General features: G+C 42.9%; 1 protein-coding gene across 1 annotated transcript in view; it reads right to left on the reverse strand.

Moving 5' to 3' along the window:
* The window catches only part of LOC134934622 (dynein axonemal heavy chain 3-like), a 1803147-nt gene that overhangs the window by 237220 nt on the left and 1538993 nt on the right, over positions 1-26934 (reverse strand). Inside the window, exons 59-62 of the mRNA XM_063930015.1 lie at positions 22306-22490; positions 17385-17556; positions 1093-1226; positions 804-975 (exon numbers count right to left, since the gene is read on the reverse strand). Of these exons, the coding sequence (XP_063786085.1) occupies positions 804-975; positions 1093-1226; positions 17385-17556; positions 22306-22490 (663 nt within the window). The remainder of the gene's footprint in view (positions 1-803; positions 976-1092; positions 1227-17384; positions 17557-22305; positions 22491-26934) is intronic.

The following is a 26934-nucleotide window of genomic DNA, read 5'->3' on the forward strand; positions in this document are numbered from 1 at the left end:
TTTCTGGACTGTTCGCGTGCTGCTATGGTAAAGGCATATTGTGACTGGATAAATTGCACCATTGCAAATACCCAACATGGAAACTGCGGAGCACCATGTGCCATTGATGTAAGAGGTGAACACAGCGGCTACGAAGGTGCATGAAGGCCGACCAACACATTTCAGTGGAGCAGCTCACCATCAAAATTAACCTGGGGGCTACCAGACTGGTGTCTAAAGTGACAGTTCAGCCCATCTAGCTGCTGTCCGTGCTGCACACGGTGGTTACTCTGGCTATTAGCTGGTGATCATAATAATGAGACTCGACCGTATATATATATATATATATATATATATATCTCATTAATAACTAACAGAATTTAATTTAATATGCCAATAAAGCATTCATTCTTTTAAGACTAATAAGAGATATAAGTTAATTCATTAAATTATATATTTTTTAAAATACTTCTGAAAAGCAAATGCAAGGTAGGAAGAGATTTCATGTAACAAGGACAATTGTGCAGACAAAATATACAAGTCAACACTGTAACATACATTCAGTCAATTGTTCATAATATTTCCAAAATGATCTCAATAGGCAGAAAGCCATGAGATGAGCACTGAACAGGTGCCTCAGGGTCATAAATCATAATAAAGAGCTTGACAAGATGACAGAGACTAACAAGGTAATTATAACTTAAACAGTGTAACGTGTAAAGAATTAACCACACTTTCTCTTTGCTGCTCAGGTTATAGTTCTGTAATATTTACATAAAAATAAATGATTTCAAGCAAGGGAAAAACATTTAATCTCTTAGTACCTGTATGCTGTTTCCAACTGTTCGAAGATAGTCTGAGTCAGTAGCTTTACAGATCTGAAGTTTGTTTATTTTTTCCATGTTTTTTATCCATTTATTTGCTTGACCTTGAGGGTCAATCATAAGAGGCCAACGCTGAGCTGACGTCATAATAATAGCATTTTCTATGGAGAAACTGATTTGAAAGAAAATCTGATTTGTAAGTGTTTTTTTATTTTTTTATTTTCCTGCATTTATTCCATCTTATACTCAAAACCATCTGTTGGAAAACAGAATACAGTAGCTGACATACTTATCTTTTGGCAGCCCATGAAATTGCCATTCCATTATTTTTACATGATCTCCTAAGGTGCCCGAAAGTGCAAATCCATCAGACACAGGAATGTTTTTGTCTCTACATATATTGAACCATTCTTTTAAAATTTCCTTAAGGGACAAAAGAAATTATATTAAGTTACAGAAAACTGTGATTGTAACAAAAAATTATTTACAGTTTTAGAAGCAATACTGTGAATTAGCAAATTTGCATAAATATTTGTATTGCATAATTTTCTAAAATATACAGTACTACAATAAGTCCTACTATTCTAAGAACTTTTTTTATTAAAAAATACATGCTCTTTTAAACCAATAAATTATTTAATATCATCATGTGACCTTTTCCTATTGTATATATTTCCCAGAATGAAGCATAGTTTTATGAGCGGAAGTCCATATGAAAGATATAGGTACGCCTCAAGGACAGATCATTTTACTATACTCTACATCTACAGATATATTATAGACTTTTTTTAGGATATTTATACTATGGTATGTATCCGGACATGCCACTGTGATCTTGCCAATAAATAAAATTGAGTGTTTTTCTTTGTAGCTTAAAATGTCCCACATATCAGTGTAGAATCAGGGCAATTGTTCTCCTGAAGCCCTGTTCTCCCGAAGCCTGGTTCAGGGATGGGGCTGGGGGGATTTCTGGGAAATCCAACACGCTGTAAATCCTCGATTTGTCGATTCTTTGGATTGACAAGTCAGATTTTTTACATTCAGTATTCTCCGATTCCCTGACAGATCGCCAATCATCGATGACCACCGATTGCCCTTTTTGATCACCAAATGGTGGATCAGATGGGTGCCAGGGAATCTCCCACCTGATATATGTCCCACAAATAAATCAATGTATGAATTAAGATATTATAAGCTTACAAAGGCAGATGTTAAAAAAAAAAAATCCACATGCAACATGTCAGTTACTTATTGTTAAACAGGCTATATGATGTTATTCTAAATCTGATTTGTTAACATGTGTAGTTTTTCTAGGCCATCACATTCACCAAAATGTATTTAAATTCTGTACATGGACATTTTTACAATCATCATATAACAATGATGATAATTATGTAATTGAAAAACAATTCATACATATGATTGTTATATACATCCTATAAAATTAAAAGTTACTAGAACTAAATAAAAGTTATGCTGAATATGGTACAGTAACCCTCAAAATGACATAAAAGTAGAAAAAGAACCAAGTAGATACACTTCACTTGAAATTACAACACCCACTTGAAATAATCTTAATCACAAACAAGCATACTGTGATTCTTTTCCATTTTTTAAATTGTGTGTTTAGTGTTTATTGCCAGATCATTTCCTGCTTAATAAAGCATGATGATTTTGAATAAAACTAAATTGAGGAAAAGCACAGGCTATTCTTGTCCTTATGTCACTGTACTGTAGTGCTTTTTATCAAAGACTTCCAGATGGAATAATACATTACCAGCAGAATATGAAAAATGCATAAAATCTACTTAATAAAAAAAAGAACCTTAGAGCATTACCTTAAATATATTTTGAATAAAATAAAAATACAATTCTCTAAAAATCCTTTGAAAATGATGATGTATAATGAGTACAAAGTATAGATTTCAGTAGACTGAACAGATAAAGTAATTTGCTGTGATTATACTGGGTATATATGTTCTCTTTTGTCTGCCAATAGGTTGTATCCACCGTGACAAATATATACTGTATGTCTATAGATGCTATGGTACTCCAGCACTTACATTATATAGGTTCTCAGATCGCACAGCAGTAACCAATAGTAAATGTACAATACTGTTGTTACACAACATACAAGGTAGCAGTGTAAACAGTACTGAACTATATATGAATATACAATATACAACTACCAGTGACGTGCGGTGAGGTCAGAGGCTGGGGAGGCACAAATTGTGGAGGCTCTCAGTACCAGGAGCCTGTCTCACCCCCTACACAATTTAACTCTTATGTCCCTGCACTACATCCATGCAAACACAGGGAGAACACACATACAGTAATAGCCAGGTCACAGCCTTCACCCTAGTGTTGTGAGTTAACAGGTGTGGTGAGGTGCCCCCCAATGCCCCTCACCTGCAAAAGCACAACTGGCCTGGTGCAGCAGGTTAGACAGGGCAATACAGTCATCAGTGATATTGTCAGCAGCACCTGGGGAGGGAGAGAACTCAATACAGATGTCACACACACACACACACACACACACACACACACACACACACACACAGTCCTGTCCCCGTACTCACTACAAATTACACACACACAGTCCTGTCCCCACACTCACTACAGTTTACACACACACACACACACACACACACACACACACACACACGCGTGCACACACACACACACACACACACACACACTTCTGTCCCCACACTCACTACAGATTACACACACACAGTCCTGTCCCCACACTCACTGCAGATTACACACACACACACACACACACACACACACACAGTCCTGTCCCCACACTCGCTGCAGAATAAACACACAGTCCTGTCCCCACACTCACTACAAATGCTACACACACACACACACACACACACACACACACACACACACACACACACACACACAGGTTCTGGCTGCTACTCAGCCCAGTCACTGTGCATGGGTGGCTGCTGCTGGCACTGCGGGTCCCCACTTTCCTCCTCCCCTGCCATGCTGCGCAGCCCTGGTGTCTGTCTTCCTTCACTTCCTGGATTGGTCACATGACCAATCCAAGCTGTCCATCAGAGCTCACACACATGCCTCCCATTCCTCTGTTCTATGCGGTCTGATTGGCCGCTGTGTAGCCCCGTTCATCTGTACAGGCAGTCTACGACAGTGTGAGAGATGAGGCTGAGCTGCAGCTGCAAATCTGGTAAGTTTTATCTATAAAGATGATTGCATTAGTACGAAGAAGATGCTTATACTGTAAGTTATAAATATCTTCTTTGTGTTCTTCCAATCATTTTTATAGTGAGAACTCTGAACATGATAGGGAGCATGACAGGTGAGGCTCTGCCTCCCCTGACTGCAAGTCCCTGAGAACTACATACCTGTACATACAATAATACCATATAGTATCAGCACTCCCAGTGCTCTCCATCCCCTAAAAATTCTGCTCACCCCCACTGCAGACAGGGTTTCAGTGTGTCTTATCAGCGCAAGCAGCTATCTCTAAGGCAAGATGTCTGCACAAAGACACACTTGTGGCAAACAGCTGCATGGCCAAACGCACGCTAGCAGCATGATAAGGAATGGTTGCCAGTCACCACACTCCTGAGGGAACACTGGGATAACGGATGGAGAAAACTTGTGAGCTGTATTTGCATATCTTTGCAGCTGGGCACTTCAAAGGTCTAGATGCAAAAAGGGTCAGTGTGTTCTCCTAGAACCTGTCAGAATCCAAAATTCTGGCACCAGTTCTCTCCAAATGTTCAACTGCTGCTCTGTGTTACCCCTTCTTATTCTCCCATAATAGCTGGACATACTGTACATTAGAATAATTTCTTTCCAACCAGCCAACTATTTCAAAAACAGAAATACCCCAAATAACAGTTGATCCAACTTATTGGGAAAATCAAATCTGTTTGATTATTCCCAACTAATCGCTCTAGTGTAGGGGAACTTTCCCCCCAACTGAACGATAAGTATGTGGATACGGGCCGGAAGTGTCAGCCTGCGATCCCTGACAGAAGTGGAGTGTCTGCATTACTAGTTTCACCCCCGTGATTCTCTTTCTCCAACACCAGCACCTTCACTATCCCCTGCAAGCACTCCCTCCCATGATCACACCACCCCCCAACAAAAGCATCATACCAACCCCCACGATCAACCCTCCAAAAGCAGTACCCTCAGTATATCCTGCAAGCACCTCCCCTCACGATCACCCTCCATGGTAGCACCTTTATTCTTCCTTGCCTGCATCCCCCCTCCCGCGATCACGCCACACACGCCCCGTGATCACACCTCCACACAGCAGCACCTTCAGTCTATCCTAACAGCACTTAGTTGCTATATAATAAATAAAATGCATTTAAAAGTATAAGTACTGTTGTTTAAAAAAGTATTGGTGTATGTGTGAGAGAGTGTGTGTGTGTAGCGGCAAAACTACAGGGGGTGTTAGGAGAACCATAGATGAACAAGGGGCCTTAGAAACTGGGCAGTTCCACTGTAGTATAAACAGACAAGTGACTGAAATAGTCTGCTATAATATACACAGCTGCTGACTGATGGGTTTGGGAAAAACTATCACAGAAATATGGCTGTGTGTAGTGAACCAGGAGTATTGCTTAAATAATAATAATAAAAAAATCTCCAAACACCTGCAGAAACTCTGTGACATCACAAGTTGGAGAGAAGTTGGCTGGTCTGATGAAAAATTTGTCTGGCTGGTTTGATGAAAAAGTTGGTTAGGTGTGTGGGATAGCACTTAGTTGGACAGACATGTTGGACAGTTGGTCAGTTGGTTGGTTGGTTGGAGGAAAGTTGGTCTGATTTATGGCCCACAGAAGGCTACAGGTGGGGTCCGTTGCTTTCTATATCATGGCATCTAATTCTACCAAAATATAATACACAAATGCCCAACTAGGATGATTAAATCAATTTTTAGATAATTTGGTTATAGCTGAACAAAAAACAGAGTTACATCACTGAGAGGATTTCTATTGGGTCTGGCAGGACTTCACGTGTCACAATTAACACATAATATACATGACATTACTTACATTTGCTTTTTAAAGGCCAAAGACTTTAAATTCAAAGAAATTTAAAATTGCTTCTAAGAATCCTTATTGTCTATAAGAGGTTTCTACATTTAAACTAAATCCTAATGGGTGATAATAGCCTGTGATCCCAAATGCAGTTCACACTTCAATCAATTTAACTCTAATAACTTAATTGAGTTGGTTAACAATATTAGCAATATTGCCAAAGACATACATTGTGATAACTCCTGAAGCAGGTCTTGGTTCCCATGGAAGCATTCTTTGGACAGTCCTAGGGTAAGTTTGGGCCTTTGTGCAGGTAATTGAATAGGAGAACAAAATTCTGAAGGGCCAGAATGGGTATACTAGAAGGATCTGGGGTACCCTGTCTGCTATGATTTTGTGAAGTATCCTCAAGAACATGGACGAGCAAGAAAAGGCATATGGGAAGATTAGATCTGTTCTTGAAAATGATATTGCATCTGTGCAGAAGGCAACTTGGGACCAGTTTCTGAAAACAAAGTTCAGAACTTGGGTATTGGATGGGGTTGCAAACAGATCCAACCATGGGTCGACAGAGGTTGTCACAATGTTGTGAAAGTTCTCTGCCTTCACAGACATTCTGTCTAATGTGATGTGTGCCATTGAGAGGTAATCTGCAAGCTAATATAGTTCTGCGGGTACATACATGGGACCTAATTTATGTTTGTATGCAATTGGCGATTATCACGCAACGGGGCAATTATTGGCCGACTGCGCATGTGCCGTGATCACAATGTGCATGTGCAAAGGTGCCGCTTCAATCCTGATTGCAATGAGGAGTTCATGGATAAGTAAATTACAGGAAGTGGCCATTTGGAGGTGTTAATGGGGAGTGTATGGGGAGTGGTTAGGAAAACGCAGGCATGTCATGACCATATTCGGGCATGTATCTTCTGATGGCTGCAAGGTCGTACGTGCAAAAATATGGTGCCTAAGTCGCTACTGCTGTGTCCAGTCTGCGTAGCCATAGGGCTATCCTTAACCTTGATGTTGCATGTTTTTGCTTGTAGTCTGCGAATGTGTATGCAATTGGGAATGAGTTTGCAATGGCTCTGGTGGGCATCTCTTTTCATTCCTGTGTGGCAACTTTACTTGCTAACATTAGTACCTCCATAGCCTAAAAATTGCAATTGAATTAAGCTGACTTCTCTCATGGGATTGCTATCAAGAAAGAGTGGGAATCTATTAAGAACCCCAGAAACAGTACTGATTTGGAGTAATATATGTATAAAGAAGCCTAGACTGAGAAATAACACAATTAGCTCACACTGAGAGAGTAGCTTCTCCCGATCTGAATGGAATACAAGGAGGTTATCCAAATAAATTATGTAGAGGACTTGTTTCTGCTGAAGGCATGTCACTACAGCTTTCAGAAGCCAGGCGAATGTGTAAAGGGTGTTGGATAAGCCAAAGACCATGACCATCCATTGATAGAGGACATTTTTCCAGAGGAATCTTAGATGCCTCCTGTGCTTTGGGTGGACCTAATTTGCATGAAAGGTCTCCTTTTGGTTTATCTTGATGCAATATTTGTTATGGGAAAGAAGGAAAGGCACCTCTGCTAGACCTTCCATTCTGTGTGTACGATGTTTTATATATTGATTCATTGACTTTATGTTCAAAATGTGTATGTAAGTACCCTCCTGCTTCCTTTTGGGGAAAAGGCAGTCTACACAGACTTCTCTCTAGTATCCTTAGATCATTACATTTTTTTCTTCTCTCCTGATGAAATACTGGTTCGAGACAGCTGCAAGTGCTGTTGTGCAGTTCCTGCTAGTCAGTCCTATTCATGAACCACAAGTCCCTGCCATCTGACAGTTATATGCCAAGTTATTCCAGTCATCCATTCCTGTTCATCTGAAGCTATGACGGTAACAGCCAGGAATCTGTATCTTTTGCAGTTCCAACCCTGGCACCCTGAGCCTTAGCCAGTTCTAGGCCAGCATCCCGAGCTTTAGCTAGTCCCAGCCCAGCACTCAGAGACTCTACCAGTTCCAGTCCAGTCAGAAACATTACAAGTCTGGTCAGAGACATTACTGGTTCCAATCCGGTCAGAAGCCAATCCGGTCAGAAGCATCACCGATTTCAGCTCGGCCCTGAAGCATACTGCCCCTGTGTCATTATACATACACCCACACCATGTATCAGATCAGTAATAGCTGTAGGTGTGTCCTGGTGTGTGCTGCCAGCGTGCATGCTGCCCCTGTGATCCATTACCTATACATAAGGAAGCTGGTGCTGCTCATGCGCAATACAGATGTCTGGGGATGGACTCGCCATTCTCACCCACCACAATCAATACTGTCGGGCATCTGCAGTGATGCATGTTACACTAGCAGTGGGCCTGACTCCTCACCACTCCACCCCCTGGCTCCTGCACTGTAAGGATGGAGATGCCATGATGTCTTCTACAGTGCTGTGTGAGGAGCCGAGGGACTGCATTGCATGAAAGAAGAACCCGGGTGCGCTGCAACAGGTAGGTAGTGTGTGTCTGCTACTCTGAGTCCTCACCCAGCCCTGTCATATAATGTTAAAGGGCTGCATTCTGCTACAGTGCCTTCACCTCCACTGCCTGTCAACATAATTGACTGAGTGTAAATTGCTATGTATGTATGTATATATGTATGTATGTATGTATATATGTATGTATGTACTAACTGTTCTACCCGTTTTTCGCATGGGATTTTCTGATTGTCCTGGTTGTAAATATAAATGAGTGTTAAAAAGTTGGTAAATCTATAGAATTGTAAATTTGCGATGTCTTAATGTAAGTAAATATGAATCCATGGTTCTTGGCGTTGGAGCACCTGTAGCAGATATGGTAAAAAGTAACGGGATCATTTGTGAAGTTTATTAAATTCTACACACGGGGTATGCAATCCAAATTTTGATCTCATTGTCCGTTTGGGCGTTATCGTTCACGCAACGCAAGCCACGCATCGTTGATGATGTCATTATGTCAATCCCCTTTTCATCCCCTTAGGGGAGGTTTATTAACATTCTAATTACATAGTTTCCTATTTCCCACCGGAAGAATACCTATGTTACATTTCATCTTCCTAGCATATTGGGAAGTAAGAGAATTATTGATGAGTCAGTGAGTGAGTGAGTGAGTGAGTGAGTGAGGGCTTTCGCATTTATATATATAAATGCATGTATGTATGTATGTATGTATGTATGTATGTATGTATGCAGGGTGATGCAGGCAGTATATGGAGGTGCAGTGGAGATGCAGGATGTATATGGAGTAAAGATGAGATTCAGCCTATATATAGGGATTAGGGGAAATCAGTAATGATGTGGATTGTGGTGTGGATGGTGGAGGAGTGATATTAGTTTCCCCTGCGTTAGGCTGTATATGTGGTTATAGGGGGGAGATGCAGGCTGTATAAGGGATACGGGGGGATGCAGTCTGTATAGGAGTGTACAAGGAAGATGCAGCCTGTATATAGGGATTAGTGCTGGGTACTACCCCAGAGTGATGAAAATAGGGGAGTGCTTCTTCCCTCCTCCATAAGGCCATGCCCCTTTTTGGGAATGCCTGCAACGCGCATACAGGGCCTGATTCAGATTTGTAACCAAAGAAATTTTGTGTCTGGAACAATGTTGTCATGCAAAGGAGCAAATTGATTTATATTATTTCTATGCAGGGTAAATACTGGCTACTTTGCATGTAGCACACAAATGTTAGCTTTATTATTACACTGCAATTGAGATTTCAGTTTGAACACACCCCACCCAAATCTAAATCTCTCTGCACGTTACATCTGCCCCACCTGCAGTGCAGCATGGTTTTGCCCAGTTGCTTGTTTTTTTTATTCTCTATGCTTGCAAATCAGAATCAGGTTCACTGTTCCTGTTTCAGAAAGAGTGAAGGGGGAGGGGGACACCAATGCTCTTTCTGGCACAGGGCTTGGAGGTTCTTTTTTATCACAAACTTATGTGGAAAAGGTGAAATGGGCAGTGAGTGACCCTTATGATGCACTCTTTCTGCCTTAGAACTTTACCTGTCTGACATGACAGTTGATTTTATTACTTTAACAATGATTTCTTCTGATGAAGAAGAGTTAGTGGACAACTTAAACCTGATTCTTTTGCTGATATTACAAATATTATGGCTGACAGAGGGGGACAAAATCAAGGAATCTGTGGCAGACTCAGAGACTGTGTCCTTCATCCTCTGCGCAGAAGTAAAACCTGCAGAGAGCAGTGGCGTGCGGTGAGGTCAGTGGCTGGTGAGGCACTACAGCCATAATTCCCGCCGAATCTTGCTGATGACCCCTACTGCCGCCGAGCCAATGCCCGCTCCTGCCCGAACCGGCTTACAAACTCGCCCACAATCAAGTGACCAAGCCCTCCGTCACTAATTTGCAGCTCACTCCGATGCCGCCAATGCCCGCTGCCTGCCTGCTCATCATACTTGTGATATATTGTACATTTTTATAGAAAAAAAAAATTAGTGTTTGGGACTGGGAAGGGAGTGGGAGGAGGACATGAATGCAATTCTGTTGTCCAGGGCTTCCATTAAGTTAATGGAGAAGGGTCTGAATGGGTTAAAAAAAATTGTAAAAAATTGGGTGAGGTCCCCCCTCCTAAGTATAACCAGCCTCGGGCTCTTTGAGCTGGTCCTGGTTGTTTAAATACTGGGAAAAAAATTTAACAGGGGTTCCCCGTATTTAGACAACCAGCACCGGGCTCTTAGTCCGGTCCTGGTTCCAAAAATACAGGGGACAAAAGACGTAGGGGTCCCCCGTATTTTTAAAACCAGCACCGGGCTCCACTAGCCAGGGACATAATGCCACAGCCGGGGGACACATTTATGTAGGTCCCTGTGGCCATGGCATTACCCCCCCAACTAGTCACCCCTGGCCGGGGTTCCCTGGAGGAGTAGGGATCCCTTAGATGAAGGGGTCCCCCCCTCCAGGCACCCAAGGGCCAGGGGTGAAGCCCGAGGCTGTCCCCCCCATCCGTGGGCGGTGGATGGGAGGTTAATAGCCATAAGAGTGTTAAAAAAATAATGTTGTTTTTTGTTGTGGAACTACAAGGCCCAGCAAGCCTCCCCCGCTTGCTGGTACTTGGAGAACCTCAAGTACCAGCATGCGGGGAAATAATGGGCCCGCTGGTACCTGTAGTTCTACAACAACAAAAATACCCAAATAAAAACACAACTCACACACCGTGACAGTAAAACTTTATTATATCATACTTACACACTCACACATACTTACCTACATCCCAAGCCGGTCACGTCCACTTGTCCAGTAGAATCCAATTGGGCCGATACCTGTAAAAATGAGAGACAGATTACTTACCTACATCCCACGCTGGTCACATCCACTTGTCCAGTAGAATCCAATAGGGCCGGTACCTGTAAACATGAACATTAAACTTCAATCCACAGGTGGGGGGGAAAAGAGAGAGAGAGAGAGAGAGAGAGAGAGAACAATCCACAGGTGGGGGAAAAAGGAGAGAGAGAGAGAGAGCAGGGGTGTATCTAGGGGTCCGAGCGCCCCTGGCAAAGTAAGGGGCTGGCGCCCCCCCCCCCCCCCCTACACACATTTGGAATAAGGTGCGAGTATTGGAAATGGGGCATGGTCTTGTGGGGGACGGGTGTGGATACAATAGTACTTCCAATTCAAATTATGCCACACAGTAGTGTCCCTCATTCACATTACACCGCACAGTAGTGTCTCATATTCATGTTACACCATCCCTCCCCTCTAACCCACCTTTCCCACATCCTGACCTTAACCCGCTCCCCCCCCCCAAAATCCTCTTCAGTGGTGTCTAACCCTAACCCACCCTTCCTAATCTCCCTCCCTGCAGACTAACCCTAACCCTACCACCCTCGCAGCCTAACCCTAACCCTCCCACGTGGCTTGCCAGTGGAGACTTTGGCACCAACTCGATCTGGATTTTGGCATTCTGCATCGCTATCTATGTTGGGATGCCAGCATCAGCATTCTGAGCAGTTTTGGGATGCTGGTGTCAGCTTTCCGACCGCCGGGATGCCAAACACCGGCATCTTGACTGCATCCTGAATGAAATGCTAATGAGATGCTGGGAGATGAGCCTCAAATGGGCCCAGCCATTAACCAAACACCATTAGTTGGATGGTAAAAGTACTTCCTGTTAGAAAAAACATCAGGGTGCCATCACTTCCAAGATAAACTGATCATTATACAGTTAATGGATATACATTTCCTTGAACCTGGCCTTGAAATAGGTAAGATATGTATTTTCTTTATTACACTCAACAAGTTAAAATTTTCGCTTACTCACTACTTACTTACATCTAACATGCATGAAAATCGTGTAGTTTTCCAGGTACTACAGTCCCTTCTCCCAAACACTGCCACTTTTTTCTTATCTTCAACAACAAATAGATCTATAGCACTGTGCTATATAACAATTGCTGTGTACCTGGTGAGAGTCTGTTACTGCCGGCGCGGCCCCGGTGTCCGTCAGCACCGCACTGCACTAGTGATCAGACTAGTGTCCGGCAGCACCGCACTGCACTAGTGATCAGACTAGTGTCCGGCAGCACCGCACTTGTAATCAGACTCACAATAAACTACAGTTCCCAGCAGCCCTTGCTGCCGGGAGCTTCCAGCAACAAGAGCTGCTGGGAGCTGTAGATTATTTTGAGTCTGATTACAAGTGCAGTGCTGCCGGATACCGGCGCCGCTCCAGCAGTAACAGACTCTCACCAGGTACAGTCTGACAGTACTGCTTTTCTATCCTTTGGCCGTGGGTGGAAGAGCCAGGCGGCGCCCCCTCCTTGCCTGGCGCCCCTGGCGAGTGCCATCCTGGCCAATAGGTTGATACACCCCTGGCAGTGAGCAGGAGAAGGTCGGGGGAGAGTCGCAAACCGCTGCTCCTGTCAGCGGCCGGATGGAGGGAGAGCCGCACACCGCGGCTGCTGTCAGTGGGAGGGGAGAGCCGCACACCGCGGGTGCTGTCAGCGGGAGGAGGATGAGGGGAGAGCCGCACACCGCGGCTGCTGTCAGCGGGAGGAGGACGAGGGGAGCGCTGCACACGCTGCTGCTGTCAGCGGAGGGCGGAGGAGGTGGGGGGTAGAGCCACACACTGCGGCTGCAGTCATCGGGAGGAGGACGGGGGGAGAGCCGCACACCGCGGCTGCTGTCAGCGGGAGGAGGACGGGGGAGAGCCGCACACCGTGGCTGCTATCAGCGGGAGGGCGGAGGAGGACGGGGGGAGAGCCGCACACACTGCAGGGCCATCCCGGCTACCTCCTACGCCACTCACCGCCGGGACCCGCCGCGTCTGGGTGATTGGACAAGCAGATCCAGCACTGGATCCGCTGTCCAATCACAAGTGCCTCGCTGACATGGTGGTGGTGTCCCTGTCAGCGAGGAACTTTTTTCAGTGCCGCTTTTAGGTTTTTTTTTAATGGGCTTTTAAAGCCCAGTGCTTGGCCCCGCCCCCCGCTCTGTCCCGTCTGCATTGTGTTTGGGAGGCACTGCTATCAGTGCCTCCCAAACACATTTAAGGACAGGAAATTATTAGAATTAAATAAAGAACATACTTATGACACAGAATATGTGTCATAAGTATCTTCTTTATATTATTTTAATAATTAATCACAGGGGAGGCACTGCCTCCCCTGACTGCACCTCCCTGGCAGAGAGTGGGCTTTGGAATGCGTGTATTCTTTGCAGATAAGCTGTGCACAAAACATAGGAAAATAATGTGACGGCTGATAAGAACCACTTGGTCCTTCTAATCTGCCCCTTTTTTAATCTTATAATAAACTAAAAACCTATTTGATCCTTAGAACATTGTAAGAATAGCCTTATGTCTATCCCATGCATGTTTAAATTGCTCTACTGTCTTAGCCACGTCTATCCTCTGGTGGGGACCTATTCCATTTGTCCACTACTCTTTTTGTGAAGTAATTTTTCCTCAAATTTTGCATGAACCTACCTCCTTCCAGTTTTAACACATGTCCTCGTGTTCTAATACTCTTCATTTGCAGGATGTTACCCTCCTGTACCTTGATATATTGAAAGTTTCTGTCATGTACCTCTTTCCCTTCTCTGCTCCAAACTATAAATATTAAGATTGTTTAGTCTTTCCAGGTAAGTTTTGTGATGTATGTAAGTCGTGTACCATTTTAGGAGGGTTACCACCTGCGCACTGAGGTAATGTCAACCCCCTATTGGGTGTGGCGAGCTGCTGATGTTTGTAGGTGATCTAACCTACTGGAAAAGTTTGCAGAGTATAAACAACACAGCGCTCAACCCCTGATAAGAACTAATGCAGTGTCGGTGTTCACTTTATCTATGTGTTCTTATTCATGATAATAATAATAATAAATATAATAAATCACAAGTGTAAATCATACTCTGTATTGATGTTGAAAAAGTGCTGATATCAGTTTGATGTAACAATTAAACTTTTATTTCCGGAGTCACAGTGCTCCTTGTAGATACTTAGTAAATATAAGGTTAACTTTTAACTAATTGGGGTTATTTCAGTCCATGCAATTGCGTGAAATTTCTCCTGTAAAATAATTATCAGGAGTACTTGACCTCTTTCAAAGGTCCAAATTAATGTGTCCAGATTAACTAGCCGAAAAAAGCATGAAAACAACATAAAAATAAAATTAAAAATAATGAAAAAATAAAAAATAGAAATAAAAAGGGTCCAATTGCTGAACGCAAAAGTCAATATTAAATGTGTTATCACTGCCCTAATTAGGGCCGTCTTTTAGTCCTGCTGATCGCAGTAAATTTCCTGGTATAAATGTCAATGGATATGTGAGTTGGGGGATATATGTTCTGGGGGTGCAGCGTCCCGTAACCCTCAGGTGCATATACTTACCCTTCTTCCTCTTGTCGTCTTAGCCTCTCGTCCCCCGCTGTGTCCGTTCGTCTGTCCCTCCGTCTCTCTCCCCGCGTCCGGCGCAGAGCCCCTGTGTGCAGCCTGCACACCGAGGCACGGACCTTCGGGGCGACGGAATCACCGGCGGCTACGGCACTTCCGGGCACTGTCAGCCTGTTACGGGCGTTCGGTCCCCGGCGCGCTGCAGCACCGACGGCGGCTCTACTTCACTGGCCAGTGAAGGAGACTGTGGGATCTGGAAGCGGCTGATCTTTACAGCGGGTGTTCGAATGATGCTAGGTGTTAGATGTGTTGGATGTGTCGTTTTTCTCCAACGCGTTTCAGCCTTAATTGGCCTTCCTCTGCTCCCAGAGGAAGGCCAATTAAGGCTGAAACGCGTTGGAGAAAAACAACACATCCAACACATCTAACACCTAGCATCATTCGAACACCCGCTGTAAAGATCAGCCGCTTCCAGATCCCACAGTCTCCTTCACTGGCCAGTGAAGTAGAGCCGCCGTCGGTGCTGCAGCGCGCCGGGGACCGAACGCCCGTAACAGGCTGACAGTGCCCGGAAGTGCCGTAGCCGCCGGTGATTCCGTTGTCCCGAAGGTCCGTGCCTCGGTGTGCAGGCTGCACACAGGGGCTCTGCGCCGGCCGCGGGGAGAGAGACGGAGGGACAGACGAACGGACACAGCGGGGGACGAGAGGCTAAGACGACAAGAGGAAGAAGGGTAAGTATATGCACCTGAGGGTTACGGGACGCCGCACCCCCAGAACATATATCCCCCAACTCACATCTCCATTGACATTTATACCAGGAAATTTACTGCGATCAGCAGGACTAAAAGACGGCCCTAATTAGGGCAGTGATAACACATTTAATATTGACTTTTGCGTTCAGCAATTGGACCCTTTTTATTTCTATTTTTTATTTTTTCATTATTTTTAATTTTATTTTTATGTTGTTTTCATGCTTTTTTCGGCTAGTTAATCTGGACACATTAATTTGGACCTTTGAAAGAGGTCAAGTACTCCTGATAATTATTTTACAGGAGAAATTTCACGCAATTGCATGGACTGAAATAACCCCAATTAGTTATAAAGTTAACCTTATATTTACTAAGTATCTACAAGGAGCACTGTGACTCCGGAAATAAAAGTTTAATTGTTACATCAAACTGATATCAGCACTTTTTCAACATCAATACAGAGTATGATTTACACTTGTGATTTATTATATTTATTATTATTATCATGAATAAGAACACATAGATAAAGTGAACACCATGTACCATTTTAGTTGATCTTCTTTGTACAGGTCGCATAACCATTCGCAATTACCAAAACATCGAAAAGTTTTTCCATCTGCGCCAGGCAAAGTCATCCACAATTCTGCTAACACAACAGGCTGGAAAACCTAAAAAACGCCTTGACACACCTGCATTTTGACACCCAGAAAACGCCATGTTTCCTCCCCTAAGCGCTGGCTTCATGTCAATCGAAATGCAATTGCATTGAAACACGTGTTTACAGGATAAATGGCAAATCATGGTTGCACACTCGAAATACGAACAGTGTGCATGCGCAGTCGTTCAGTAATCAGCCGAATTGTATTTTCTCAATTTTGCAATCCATGCTGAATAAGGTCCTTTGTCAGGAATTCTGTGGGATTTGTCTATTATCCCTATTATTATCTCATGTCCCTTCCTTCCATTAAGAAGTTACATTGCATATTTAGTCTGATGTGTTATGATCGAAGAGCCATATGTATATATCAAGTTTGAATGGAGAGCGTCTCCGTCCGGGCGGGCGCACGCCAATACAGCGTGGAAGTGGCTCATGCACTCCCAGCGTGACTAGGTGGACGGATCGCCTAGTCACACCGGGAGTGCACGCCTGCGCCTCGGGGAGCCAAGATAACGGAGGATCCATCTGTATCAGCGCCAACGTGTACGGCTACATCTGAGAGGTGTGTCATGAAACTTACTTACATCAAGATGTAAATGAGCCCCAAAGTTAATAAGATCTACTTGTTGAAGAAAAGACATTGATATTTTGCAGGATTTGTTTGTGTATTGTATTTTACAAGAGGTTCCATATACTGTAAGTGGCCACGAGAAACCTTATTTAAATGCATGTAGCCATAGGGATCACTGGGGCAGATGTGTTAACCTGGAGAAGGCATAAGGAAGTGATAAACCAGTGATATGTGCAAGGTGATAAATGCACCAGCCAATCAGATCCTAACTGTTAATTTACATATTGGAGCTGATTGGCTGGTGCCTATATCACCTTACACATATCACTGGTTTATCACTTCCTTATGCCTTCTCCAGGTTAATACATCTGCCCCACTGTGCCTTAAAATAACCAATGCAGGAAAATGGCACTGATGATCCCGGTTGAGCTCTGCTTTATTTTACCCCACCAAGAATGTAACAGCGATATAATGGGGGTAAGGCGCAATCAGGGAGATTGAGGGACTATTCAGGGAGTCAGGGAGATTGCTACTATTTCAGGAGTCTCCTGTAGAATGAGGGAGGGTAGGCAACTATGGTACACAGGCATTAGCACAGTATTTACAATACATTGTGTACCAATAATGATATATATAATTTAATAATATAATTTTTATCATTATTTTAACGGTGTTACATACTTGTCTAAATTCTGAGGTGAATGAACCTAAATAGGCCACGATACCAGCGCTTAGCAACATATCTCCAACAATGTTCTGGTAAGTATCTCCCAGTTGCATGGCTATGCTTCTCCAGCGCTGCTTTTCTCCACCAAGTCCATTAATTAGCTTTTCTGCTCGATCCAGCTTCAACCTTAAATAATTTGCATAAATATGTTATGAAGATTACTCTTATGGCATTATGAGCAGTTCTAAAGCAGCATGGATATTTTCCTCTTAATCGCATTACTGTACAAAGGTTGCTATCCAGCTGGCATTTTTGTATGAGAGCCAGTTGACAGGATAATGATTATGTTTTGCATTTTTAGAATTTGCTAGTAGCTGTAGCTTCATTTACATTCTAGATCTTGATGTTTGAGCAGAAACACTGAACAGTGTGAAAGGTGGCATTGTGCAATAGTTTTAGTGTTATTTTGACAAAACCAATCGTTACACGTGCTTCCTATGACTCTTAATATCGATAGTTGGCTCAACAAGAAAGACTGAACTATTTTCTACAGTTTTTATGTATTCTGTATTACGTTATGCAAGGCATTGCAGGGAAGATAAATCACAAGATCTGAAACTCTAAATCAAAGTAAATGTTCTTTGAGAAATAATTTCTGTTTTAATGTTATGTTCATTACAGTTTTAGAAAACGGAATGTCTTTCTAAGTTCTATATCAATTAAATCAGTTAACTTTGCACCCTACTGATTTCCTGCTTTCTCTGAGAAAGTTAATGTGTTCCTTTTCTGACCTACATTGTTTTAAAAGTATTATTAGTGAAATTCTTGTACAATTGGTGACAATGGGGCAGATGCACTGGCGTTTCTATAATGGGTGCAGTGTGTGCAGTGCACACGGGCCCCTGAGTCCTGGGGGGGGGCCACACCGCACACACTGCCCCCATTTCTCCTGTACCTACCTTTCCGGAGCCCATCGCTGACCGTGTGTGGGCCCCCTCCTCTCCCGTAGCTGTCGCGCCGCTGCTAGTGCACTGACCACTAGAGACTCTGGCACAGTGACAGAGTCTACAGCGCATGCGCAGGACTCTGGTAAAATGACGCGGCGGACATTTTTCGTAGTCCTGCGCATGCGCTGTAGACTCTGGTACTGTGCCAGAGTCTAGAGTGCTGAGAGCGCTAGCAGCGGCATGACGGCTACGGGAGAGGAGGGGGCCCACACACGAGTCTGCACATGGGTCCCCTCCTCTCTAGAGATGCCCCTGGGCAGATGTACTAAGCCTTGGAGAGTGATAAAGTGTAGAGAGATAAAGTACCAGCCAATCAGCTCCTAACTGCCTTGTTACAGGCTGCGTTTTAAAAATGACAGTTATGAGCTGATTGGTTGATACTTTAATACCCCATTCAGCCCGCAGGTCGCGGGTCACACTCAGGAGCCACACACGGGTGCCTTCCGGGTGCGACCCACTCAGGCCCCTTTCCACTGACATTCCCAACACGACATATTGCCGGGTTGGTGACTTCAGTGGTGACGGCACTTGGAGATCACATGACTATAGTGTGAATGGGAAACAGGTCGCATCGACCTGGTTTTTCTATTCACACCGCACAGTGACCCGGCTTTCCCAGGTTTGAAATTCATTCCATTCACACCGCACAGCGACCAGGGTTGAAACCGCGTTCAACCCTGGTCACTACCAGGTTGAAATACTGGGTCGCTTGACCCGGGATATTTCCCCTGCCCCTTTTCAAACCACATAGCAACACAGGTTATGCGCACTCTTATGCAATAACCCTTGTTACAAGCTGGCGGCCTGAAAGAAGTATAACTCTCTCCACATTATCTCTCTCCAAGGCATAGTACAACTGCCCAAATGGGAGTAACTTAGAGGTGAAGGAACAGAGTAGTTTGTCACAAACGCTACTGCATATCATGCTAATGTTGCAGTCGATGGGCTGTCTATAGAGAATCCCACTGGCTGTAGCTTTAACCTGCAGCAGTGTGCACAAAGGCGCATCATCCAGTGGACACTGGCTGCACCATCGAACTTCTAAACAATCTCAGGAGTTTTGGCTGCCAGGGTCAATGGAACTGCATCTTCCGGCACAGTCCCTGATACCAGCATGCCCCTGACATGCCCGCCAACACCAGCCACTCCAGTCACTGCTCAGGACACCTATCAAAATTGCATGGCTCTCCATGCAATTCAGATATGCATCCGCTGGTGGTGGCCATGCACATAGAAAAAGCATACCTCCCAGCATGACCCTCTCCAGGAGGGACACAATGCTATGCTTCTGGACTGTCCTCTTAATTTATTATTGCCGGCACCTGTTTTGAGCAGGTTAATGGATAAGAAAGGTGTTCAGCACAGGTGATAGCAATCATAAATTAAGAGGGAAGTCCAGGAGCAGAGCATTCTGTCCCTCCTGGAGAGGGTCATGTTGAGAGGTATGGGAAAAGCATTGGGCGCTTGTGCCAGATATCTTTCCTCCGCCCCTCTCTGAATCACTCCCCTTGAGAACAGCAGTTTAGTAAAGTAATACTATGCACGTATCACTATGCACAATTACAATATTTTGGAAGAAAAATGTTCAACTTATATATATATATATATATTATATATATATATATATATATATATATATATATATATATATATATATATATATATATATATACAGTGGGGCAAAAAAGTATTTGGACAGCCACCAATTGTGCAAGTTGACCCACTTAAGAAGATGAGAGAGGTCTGTCATTTCCATCATAGGTACACGTCTAATGTGAGAGACAGAATCTGTAAAAAGAAAACAGGAAATCACATTGTATGATTTTTAAACAATTTATTTGTATATAAATATACAAATAAATATTTGGACAATCAAAAAGTTCCTCAGATTTTCTATTGGGTTGAGGTCTGGAGACTGGCTAGGCCACTCCAGGACCTTGAAAGCTTCTTACGGAGCCACTCCTTAGTTGCCCGGGCGGTGTGTTTGGGACCATTGTTATGCTGGAAGACCCAGCCACGTTCCATCTTCAATGCTTTTACTGAGGGAAGGAGGTTTTTGCCCCAAATCTCACGATACATGGCCCCATTCATCCTCTCCTTAATACGGATCAGTCGTCCTGTCCCCTTTGCAGAAAAGCAGCCCCAAAGCATGATGTTTCCACCCCCATGCTTCACAGTGGGTATGGTGTTCTTGGGATGCTATTCATCATTCTTCTCCCTCCAAACACGGCGAGTGGAGTTTATACCAAAAAGTTTGATTTTGCTCTCATCTGATTACATTACATTCTCCCAATCCTCCTCTGGATTATCCAGATGGTCACTGGCAAACTTTAGACGGGCCTGGACATATGCTGGCTTAAGCAGGGGGACCTTTAGGGCGCTGCAGGATTTCAATCCATGACGACGTAGTGTGTTACTAATGGTAACCTTTGTGACTGTGGTCCCAGCTCTCTTGAGGTCATTGACCAGGTCCCCCCATGTAGTTCTGGGCTGATTCCTCACCGTTCTCAAGATCATTTATACCCCACGAGGTGAGATCTTGCATGGAGCCCCAGGTCGAGGAGATTGTCAGTGATCTTGTATTTCTTCCAACAGTTGATCTCACCAAGCTGCTTGCCTATTGTCAAGTAGCTCATCCCAGCCTTGTGCAGCTCTACAATTTTGTCCCTGGTGTCCTTAGACAGCTCTCTGGTCTTGACCATGGTGGAGAGGTAGCAGTCTGACTGTTTGAGGGTGTGGACAGGTGTCTTTTATACAGATAACCAGTTCAAACAGGTGCCATTAATATAGGTAACGAGTGGAGGATAGAAGAGCTTCTTTAAAAAAAAGTAACAGGTCTTTGAGAGCCAGAAATCTTGCTGCTTGGTAGGTGTCCAAACATTTATTTTTCACAAGAATATACAAGTAAATTGTTTAAAAATCATACAATGTCATTTCCTGTTTTTTTTCAGATTCTGTCTCTCACAGTTGAAGTGTACCTATGATGGAAATTACAGACCTCTCTCATCTTTTTAAGTGGGTCAGCTTGCACAATCGATGGCTGTCCAAATACTTTTTTGCCCCACTGTATATATAAAAAGTTGAAGCACCGCACTGTCCTTGGATGAATAATGATAACTTTAAATCACACTTGGACTTAGTGCTTCACAATACACTCCAGTCCTTTCAAACCACTAATGTCCATAAAAATGTCAGACCGCTTCTCTCCAAGAGAACCTGGAATCCCTCGGTTATAGTATCTGTTAATCAAGCATAGAGAGAGGGCGCCTCATAGCGTAAAACCAATGATTTCATGTTTTAAAAACACAATGTATGGTACAGCATTAAATGTAAATGCCCCGTACCGCAATGTAACCAGTATGGCTGGTTACCACATGTCAGGTATGTAAAACCTCATGGCAATGTCTAGAACTCCAATGTAGAATGCCCAGGAGTCTCACCACCCGTCGCTGACCACCACCACCAGGAATCGCCGCGGGCCAGATTACTGGAGCCGCTCACACGGGAACACACACATGCCGGAGAAGGTGATGTCACGAAGCTGTGCCCTAATGCGTTTCATCTTAGACTTCATCAGAGGGCCCCTACACCATGGGTAGCCCTCTATCTATGCTTGACTTATATATATATATATATATATATATACTGCATATATATATATATATTTTTTGAGGCACTTTATGGAACGCATGAATTTACTTTTACAGTCTTATTTTTTGTATATATGTTTACATTGCAAAATTGAAATGAATCATAATCTGATTTATACATCGCCAAAATAAATAAAACCAGTATTTTTTTTTTATAAAAGTTGACTCCTGTGTGTATACTGCAGTTATTAGGTTGTGTTCCCAGCTTTTCTGACCAGCTGGACAATTCAAAGTCTTCTGTGGGATTATTTTAGATTTTAAATTTATAAATTACTTACTTTGTCAAATTAATATTTTCCTCCAGGATTCTCTTCTCTGATAGTTTTTGAGACAACTGGTCCTGAAGGATCCTGAGTTTGGCAGTCACTTCCTTCAGCTCCTCTCTCTTAATTTTGAGTTTCTCCATGTGAATCTTCAAATCAGCCTCTGCTGCATCTAGTCTCTGACGTTTTGGGGCTACAATCTATAATGAAAAATTGCATATAGTGGGCAGATTATTTTATATTGTTTATCACTCTTTTTTGTGTTTATAATGTAATAATAATGATAGTAATGATAAATACATAACAATAACTTCATTTATGTAAAATAAAATAAAAAATGCAAATTTTATCTTGTAATATAAAGAAGCTGTAGCTACAGCACTGTAATCTTCCACCTCACAAAAGGTGATAAGATAAGGTCTGCTTGGCAAAACAATTCCTTGTTCCGCGTAAAATATTTACCACCCTGCTGTAAATAGGAGACCGTGTTCTTTGCCTCTAGGCATATTACATACATAAAACAAGAGCTGACCAGCATAGAATTCTCTTGATATGGTCAAGAGTGTAATCTTTTGTGACAAGGTGATGAGAAAAATGCCCTTTAACAGAAATGATTGAATGGTGCAAAGGTCTAATAGCTAAATATGTTAAAATGAAATGCACACGTATTCTTTGCAATAAAATATTCTCATGGCTCTTTAAGCACACACACACACACACACACACACACACACACACACACACACACACACACACACACACACACACATACATATATAGAGGGTGATTCGAAAGGCACAGTACACCCTTTTGTTTCAAAAACTGTGCAGGAGATAGGAAAATCAAATCCTCCAGTAAGGTATGGGTTGGGTGGGCTATCTTTTAGGGAATGTACCGAACATGGGCGCCATCTTGAAATCAGCCATCTTGAATCTAAGTAATTTTTTTCAAATGGAAAGGGAGTTGTGCAACATGTCAAACAACATCAGAATTTGCTGAAAAGATTATTGCTGCAAACATATTTGAAATAACAGTTATGGTTCCAAAGTTACAACACTTTTTTTGTTACAGGTTATAGCTGAAGATGGCTTTGACAAAAGAGGAGAAAATTGAGGTCATTTTGATGTCTGGAAAACAAAGTTTTTATGTCATAGCTGCATATTTTAACAACCGGTACCCAGAAAGACCTTCAATTTCAGATAACACTGTCAGGTGCCTAATTTCCTAATTCTGAGAAACTGGGACTGTGGCTGACAAATCACGGAGTGGTCGTCCAAAAAGTTCTACTGACAAGACAACCTTAACAATGGTTTTGACATCCTTTGTGAAGAGCCCACAACACAGCACAACGCCCACACATTAAATGACTGTTCTTTATGGAGAACAGTTATGCCTGTAATTCCAAAAAAAAAAAAAGTGTTGTAACTTTTAAACCATAACTGCTCTATCTGTTTGCAGCAATAAACTTTTCAGCAAATTCTGATGTTGTTTGACATGTTACACGATCTCCTTTCCATTTGAAAAAACTGACTTAGGCTCAAGATGGCCAATATCAAGATGGCGCCCATGTTCGGTACATACCCTAAAAGATAGCCCACCTCACCCATACATTACTAGAGTATTCAGTTTTCACATTTCCTCCACAGTTTTTGAAACAAAAGGGTGTACTGTTACATTTGAATCACCTTATAAATATATATATATATATATATATATATATATATATATATAAAGAGCAAATTCAGGCGGCACTCCACGGATTTTCAAAACAAAATGAGACAGCTACACAGGCTTGATTGTCAACGTTTCAGGTGCTGTTTAATCACACCTTTCGTCAGGATACAAACAAAGCATATACAACATACCTTATATAGATCACCAGTGCAGACCCTGATCACCTTCACCGCCCATTTCCGGTCGCGGGTGCCGTCATCAAGCACGGCCGTCCACAGCTGATGGGAAAACGGGTTTCCTAGCAACCAAACATTCACCGCGTCACCTCCGTGCTCAAAGTCTCCCACCCCCCCGGGGTCCGCCCACCGGAAGCGCGTCAAATCGCGTCAACCAACAGGCGGGCAGGGGGGGCAGGGCCCATCACCCAGGCAACGAGTAAACAATAACAATGAACTACCAAACAGTGTGCGGATTCCTGCTAGATAGCGTCACAAACAAATGAGGAATATGGCATTAACTCTCTATACTGCATCAAACTATACATAAAACTGCTATGGTTCATTAAGTGAGTCTGGATAGTGCAGTACTCAAAGGATCAGTAGTTTTAGGGATTAAGACAGAGATGTAATGTAAACTGATTCCAAAACAGCTAATAATTACTAAGATCCATAGGAAAAATCAGAACATCATGGATAAGCAGCTTCCCCTGAAACAATAAGTATGGCCAAAATCACATAATAACCATACCTATACTTATAATAATTTCTTGAAAAATACAACAACATCAAAAATATCCTATGAATTATAAAATTCAATGGAGTTAAGGCATTGATCCACCTATTCATAAAACCAGATCAATTGTCAAATAAATTGAACCATTAATTTAATGCATACTTAATTGGGAAAGCTTGTTAGTACTGCTTCCAAACCTATTAGGTACATTGCATCCTAAATATAAAGTGCTTGTTAGTGCTACTTCCAGACACATTAAAACCAAAGCAGAGCAAAACCATTTACAAAAAGCATAGAAGAGATAAATTTTCGTTAAGGCCCATTGGTGAAACAGGATTGAGATCATTTATCCACCGTGCCTCCAATTGCAGCAGCTTCTTATTTCGGTCACCCCCTCGCGACATTGGGGGAACATGGTCCACCAATTTGTAGTGCAAAGTAGCCATACTGTGGCCCATTTCCTTAAAGTGACGCGCTACTGGCTGTTCGGTGGCTTTACCCTCCAAGGCAATTCTAATGGCGGATCTATGCTGTGCAGCCCGCTCCCGGAATGTACATACGGTTTTACCTATGTATGCTAGACCGCATGGACATTTGATGATGTAGATGACGAATCTTGAGGTACAAGTCAGCACATGCTTGATAGCAATTTTTTTACCAGAGTGAGGATGAAGTACTGCTGGTCCCGTTTCCAGGAATCTACAAGTTGTACATCCCGTACACCTGTAAGACCCCGGAGGCTTGCTTAAAAAATGAGACCTAAGCTCCCTTTGTGGTGATATTATATCAGAGTGTACCAACCAGTCCTTTAAGTTTCTTCCTCGACGATGGCACTTAAGTAAAGCACTATTGTGAAGTGCTGGGATAGACTTATCAGAACTGATAATAGGCCAAAATGTATTGGCATTCCTCCTAATAATGGTACTGGCCGTCGTATAGGTAGTCACCAAAGGTACCACCTTTCGTGCGGATTTAGTTTTTCTGAGTAGACATTCTTCCCGTGGTAATGCCAATGCTTTTTCTTTGGCCTTGATCAAGTCATGCCTTCTATATCCTCGTTGAAGGAATTTTTCCATCATGTTATTAATTTCTCTCTCTGCATCCATGTCGTTACTTGAAATCCGTTTTGCTCTTAAAAATTGGGAGTAAGGAAGACCTTTTTTCATGGCTTCCGGATGGAAGCTCCTTGCGTGAAGCAGTGTATTTTTGTCCGTGGGTTTATGATATATTGATGTAGATAGCGCTGTTCCTATTCTTGTAATTTGGACATCCAAATAATGGATTGTGTCAGTACTCACATCATAGGTGAATTTGATGTTTGCGTCCATTTGATTAATGAGTGTCATGTGACTCACAAAATCATTTTGTTTGCCGGACCAGACTAGAAGCAAATAATCTCAGCACGTGGGTCGTTGTATAATGCAATCTCCAGATACCTTGACTTCTATTTACAGCCGGTAATTCAAGCAGAGCAGACGGTACTCATGGACACTACACAGCTTCTGCTCCATCTTCAGAAATGTACAGAATTACCCGAAGAATGTGTGTTAGCAAGCATAGATGTAGTAAGTCTGTACACAAATATCCCACATCAAGAGGGAATTTCTTCAATGAGGCGGCTTTTGATAGGTAAACCACACTATAAGGGTCCTGATATAGACTTCTTTTTGCTTTTGCTAGAGAAAACCCTTACCCGAAACTTCTTCATGTTTGACGGGACCTTCTTTTTACAACGCTTGGGGTGCGCGATGGGGAGTAACGTGGCCCCAGCGTTTGCTAACGCGTTTATGCTGTCCATTGAAAAAAAGCTTTTTTTGGAGAATATACCCTTTGCTAACGACATCATCTTATTTTTGAGATATATAGATGATTTGCTTCTAGTCTGGTCCGGCAAACAAAATGATTTTGTGAGTCACATGACACTCATTAATCAAATGGACGCAAACATCAAATTCACCTATGATGTGAGTACTGACACAATCCATTATTTGGATGTCCAAATTACAAGAATAGGAACAGCGTTATCTACATCAATATATCATAAACCCACGGACAAAAATACACTGCTTCACGCAAGGAGCTTCCATCCGGAAGCCATGAAAAAAGGTCTTCCTTACTCCCAATTTTTAAGAGCAAAACGGATTTCAAGTAACGACATGGATGCAGAGAGAGAAATTAATAACATGATGGAAAAATTCCTTCAACGAGGATATAGAAGGCATGACTTGATCAAGGCCA

Source organism: Pseudophryne corroboree, chromosome 6 (assembly GCF_028390025.1).
Source record: "Pseudophryne corroboree isolate aPseCor3 chromosome 6, aPseCor3.hap2, whole genome shotgun sequence".
Taxonomy (NCBI): Eukaryota; Metazoa; Chordata; class Amphibia; order Anura; family Myobatrachidae; genus Pseudophryne; species Pseudophryne corroboree.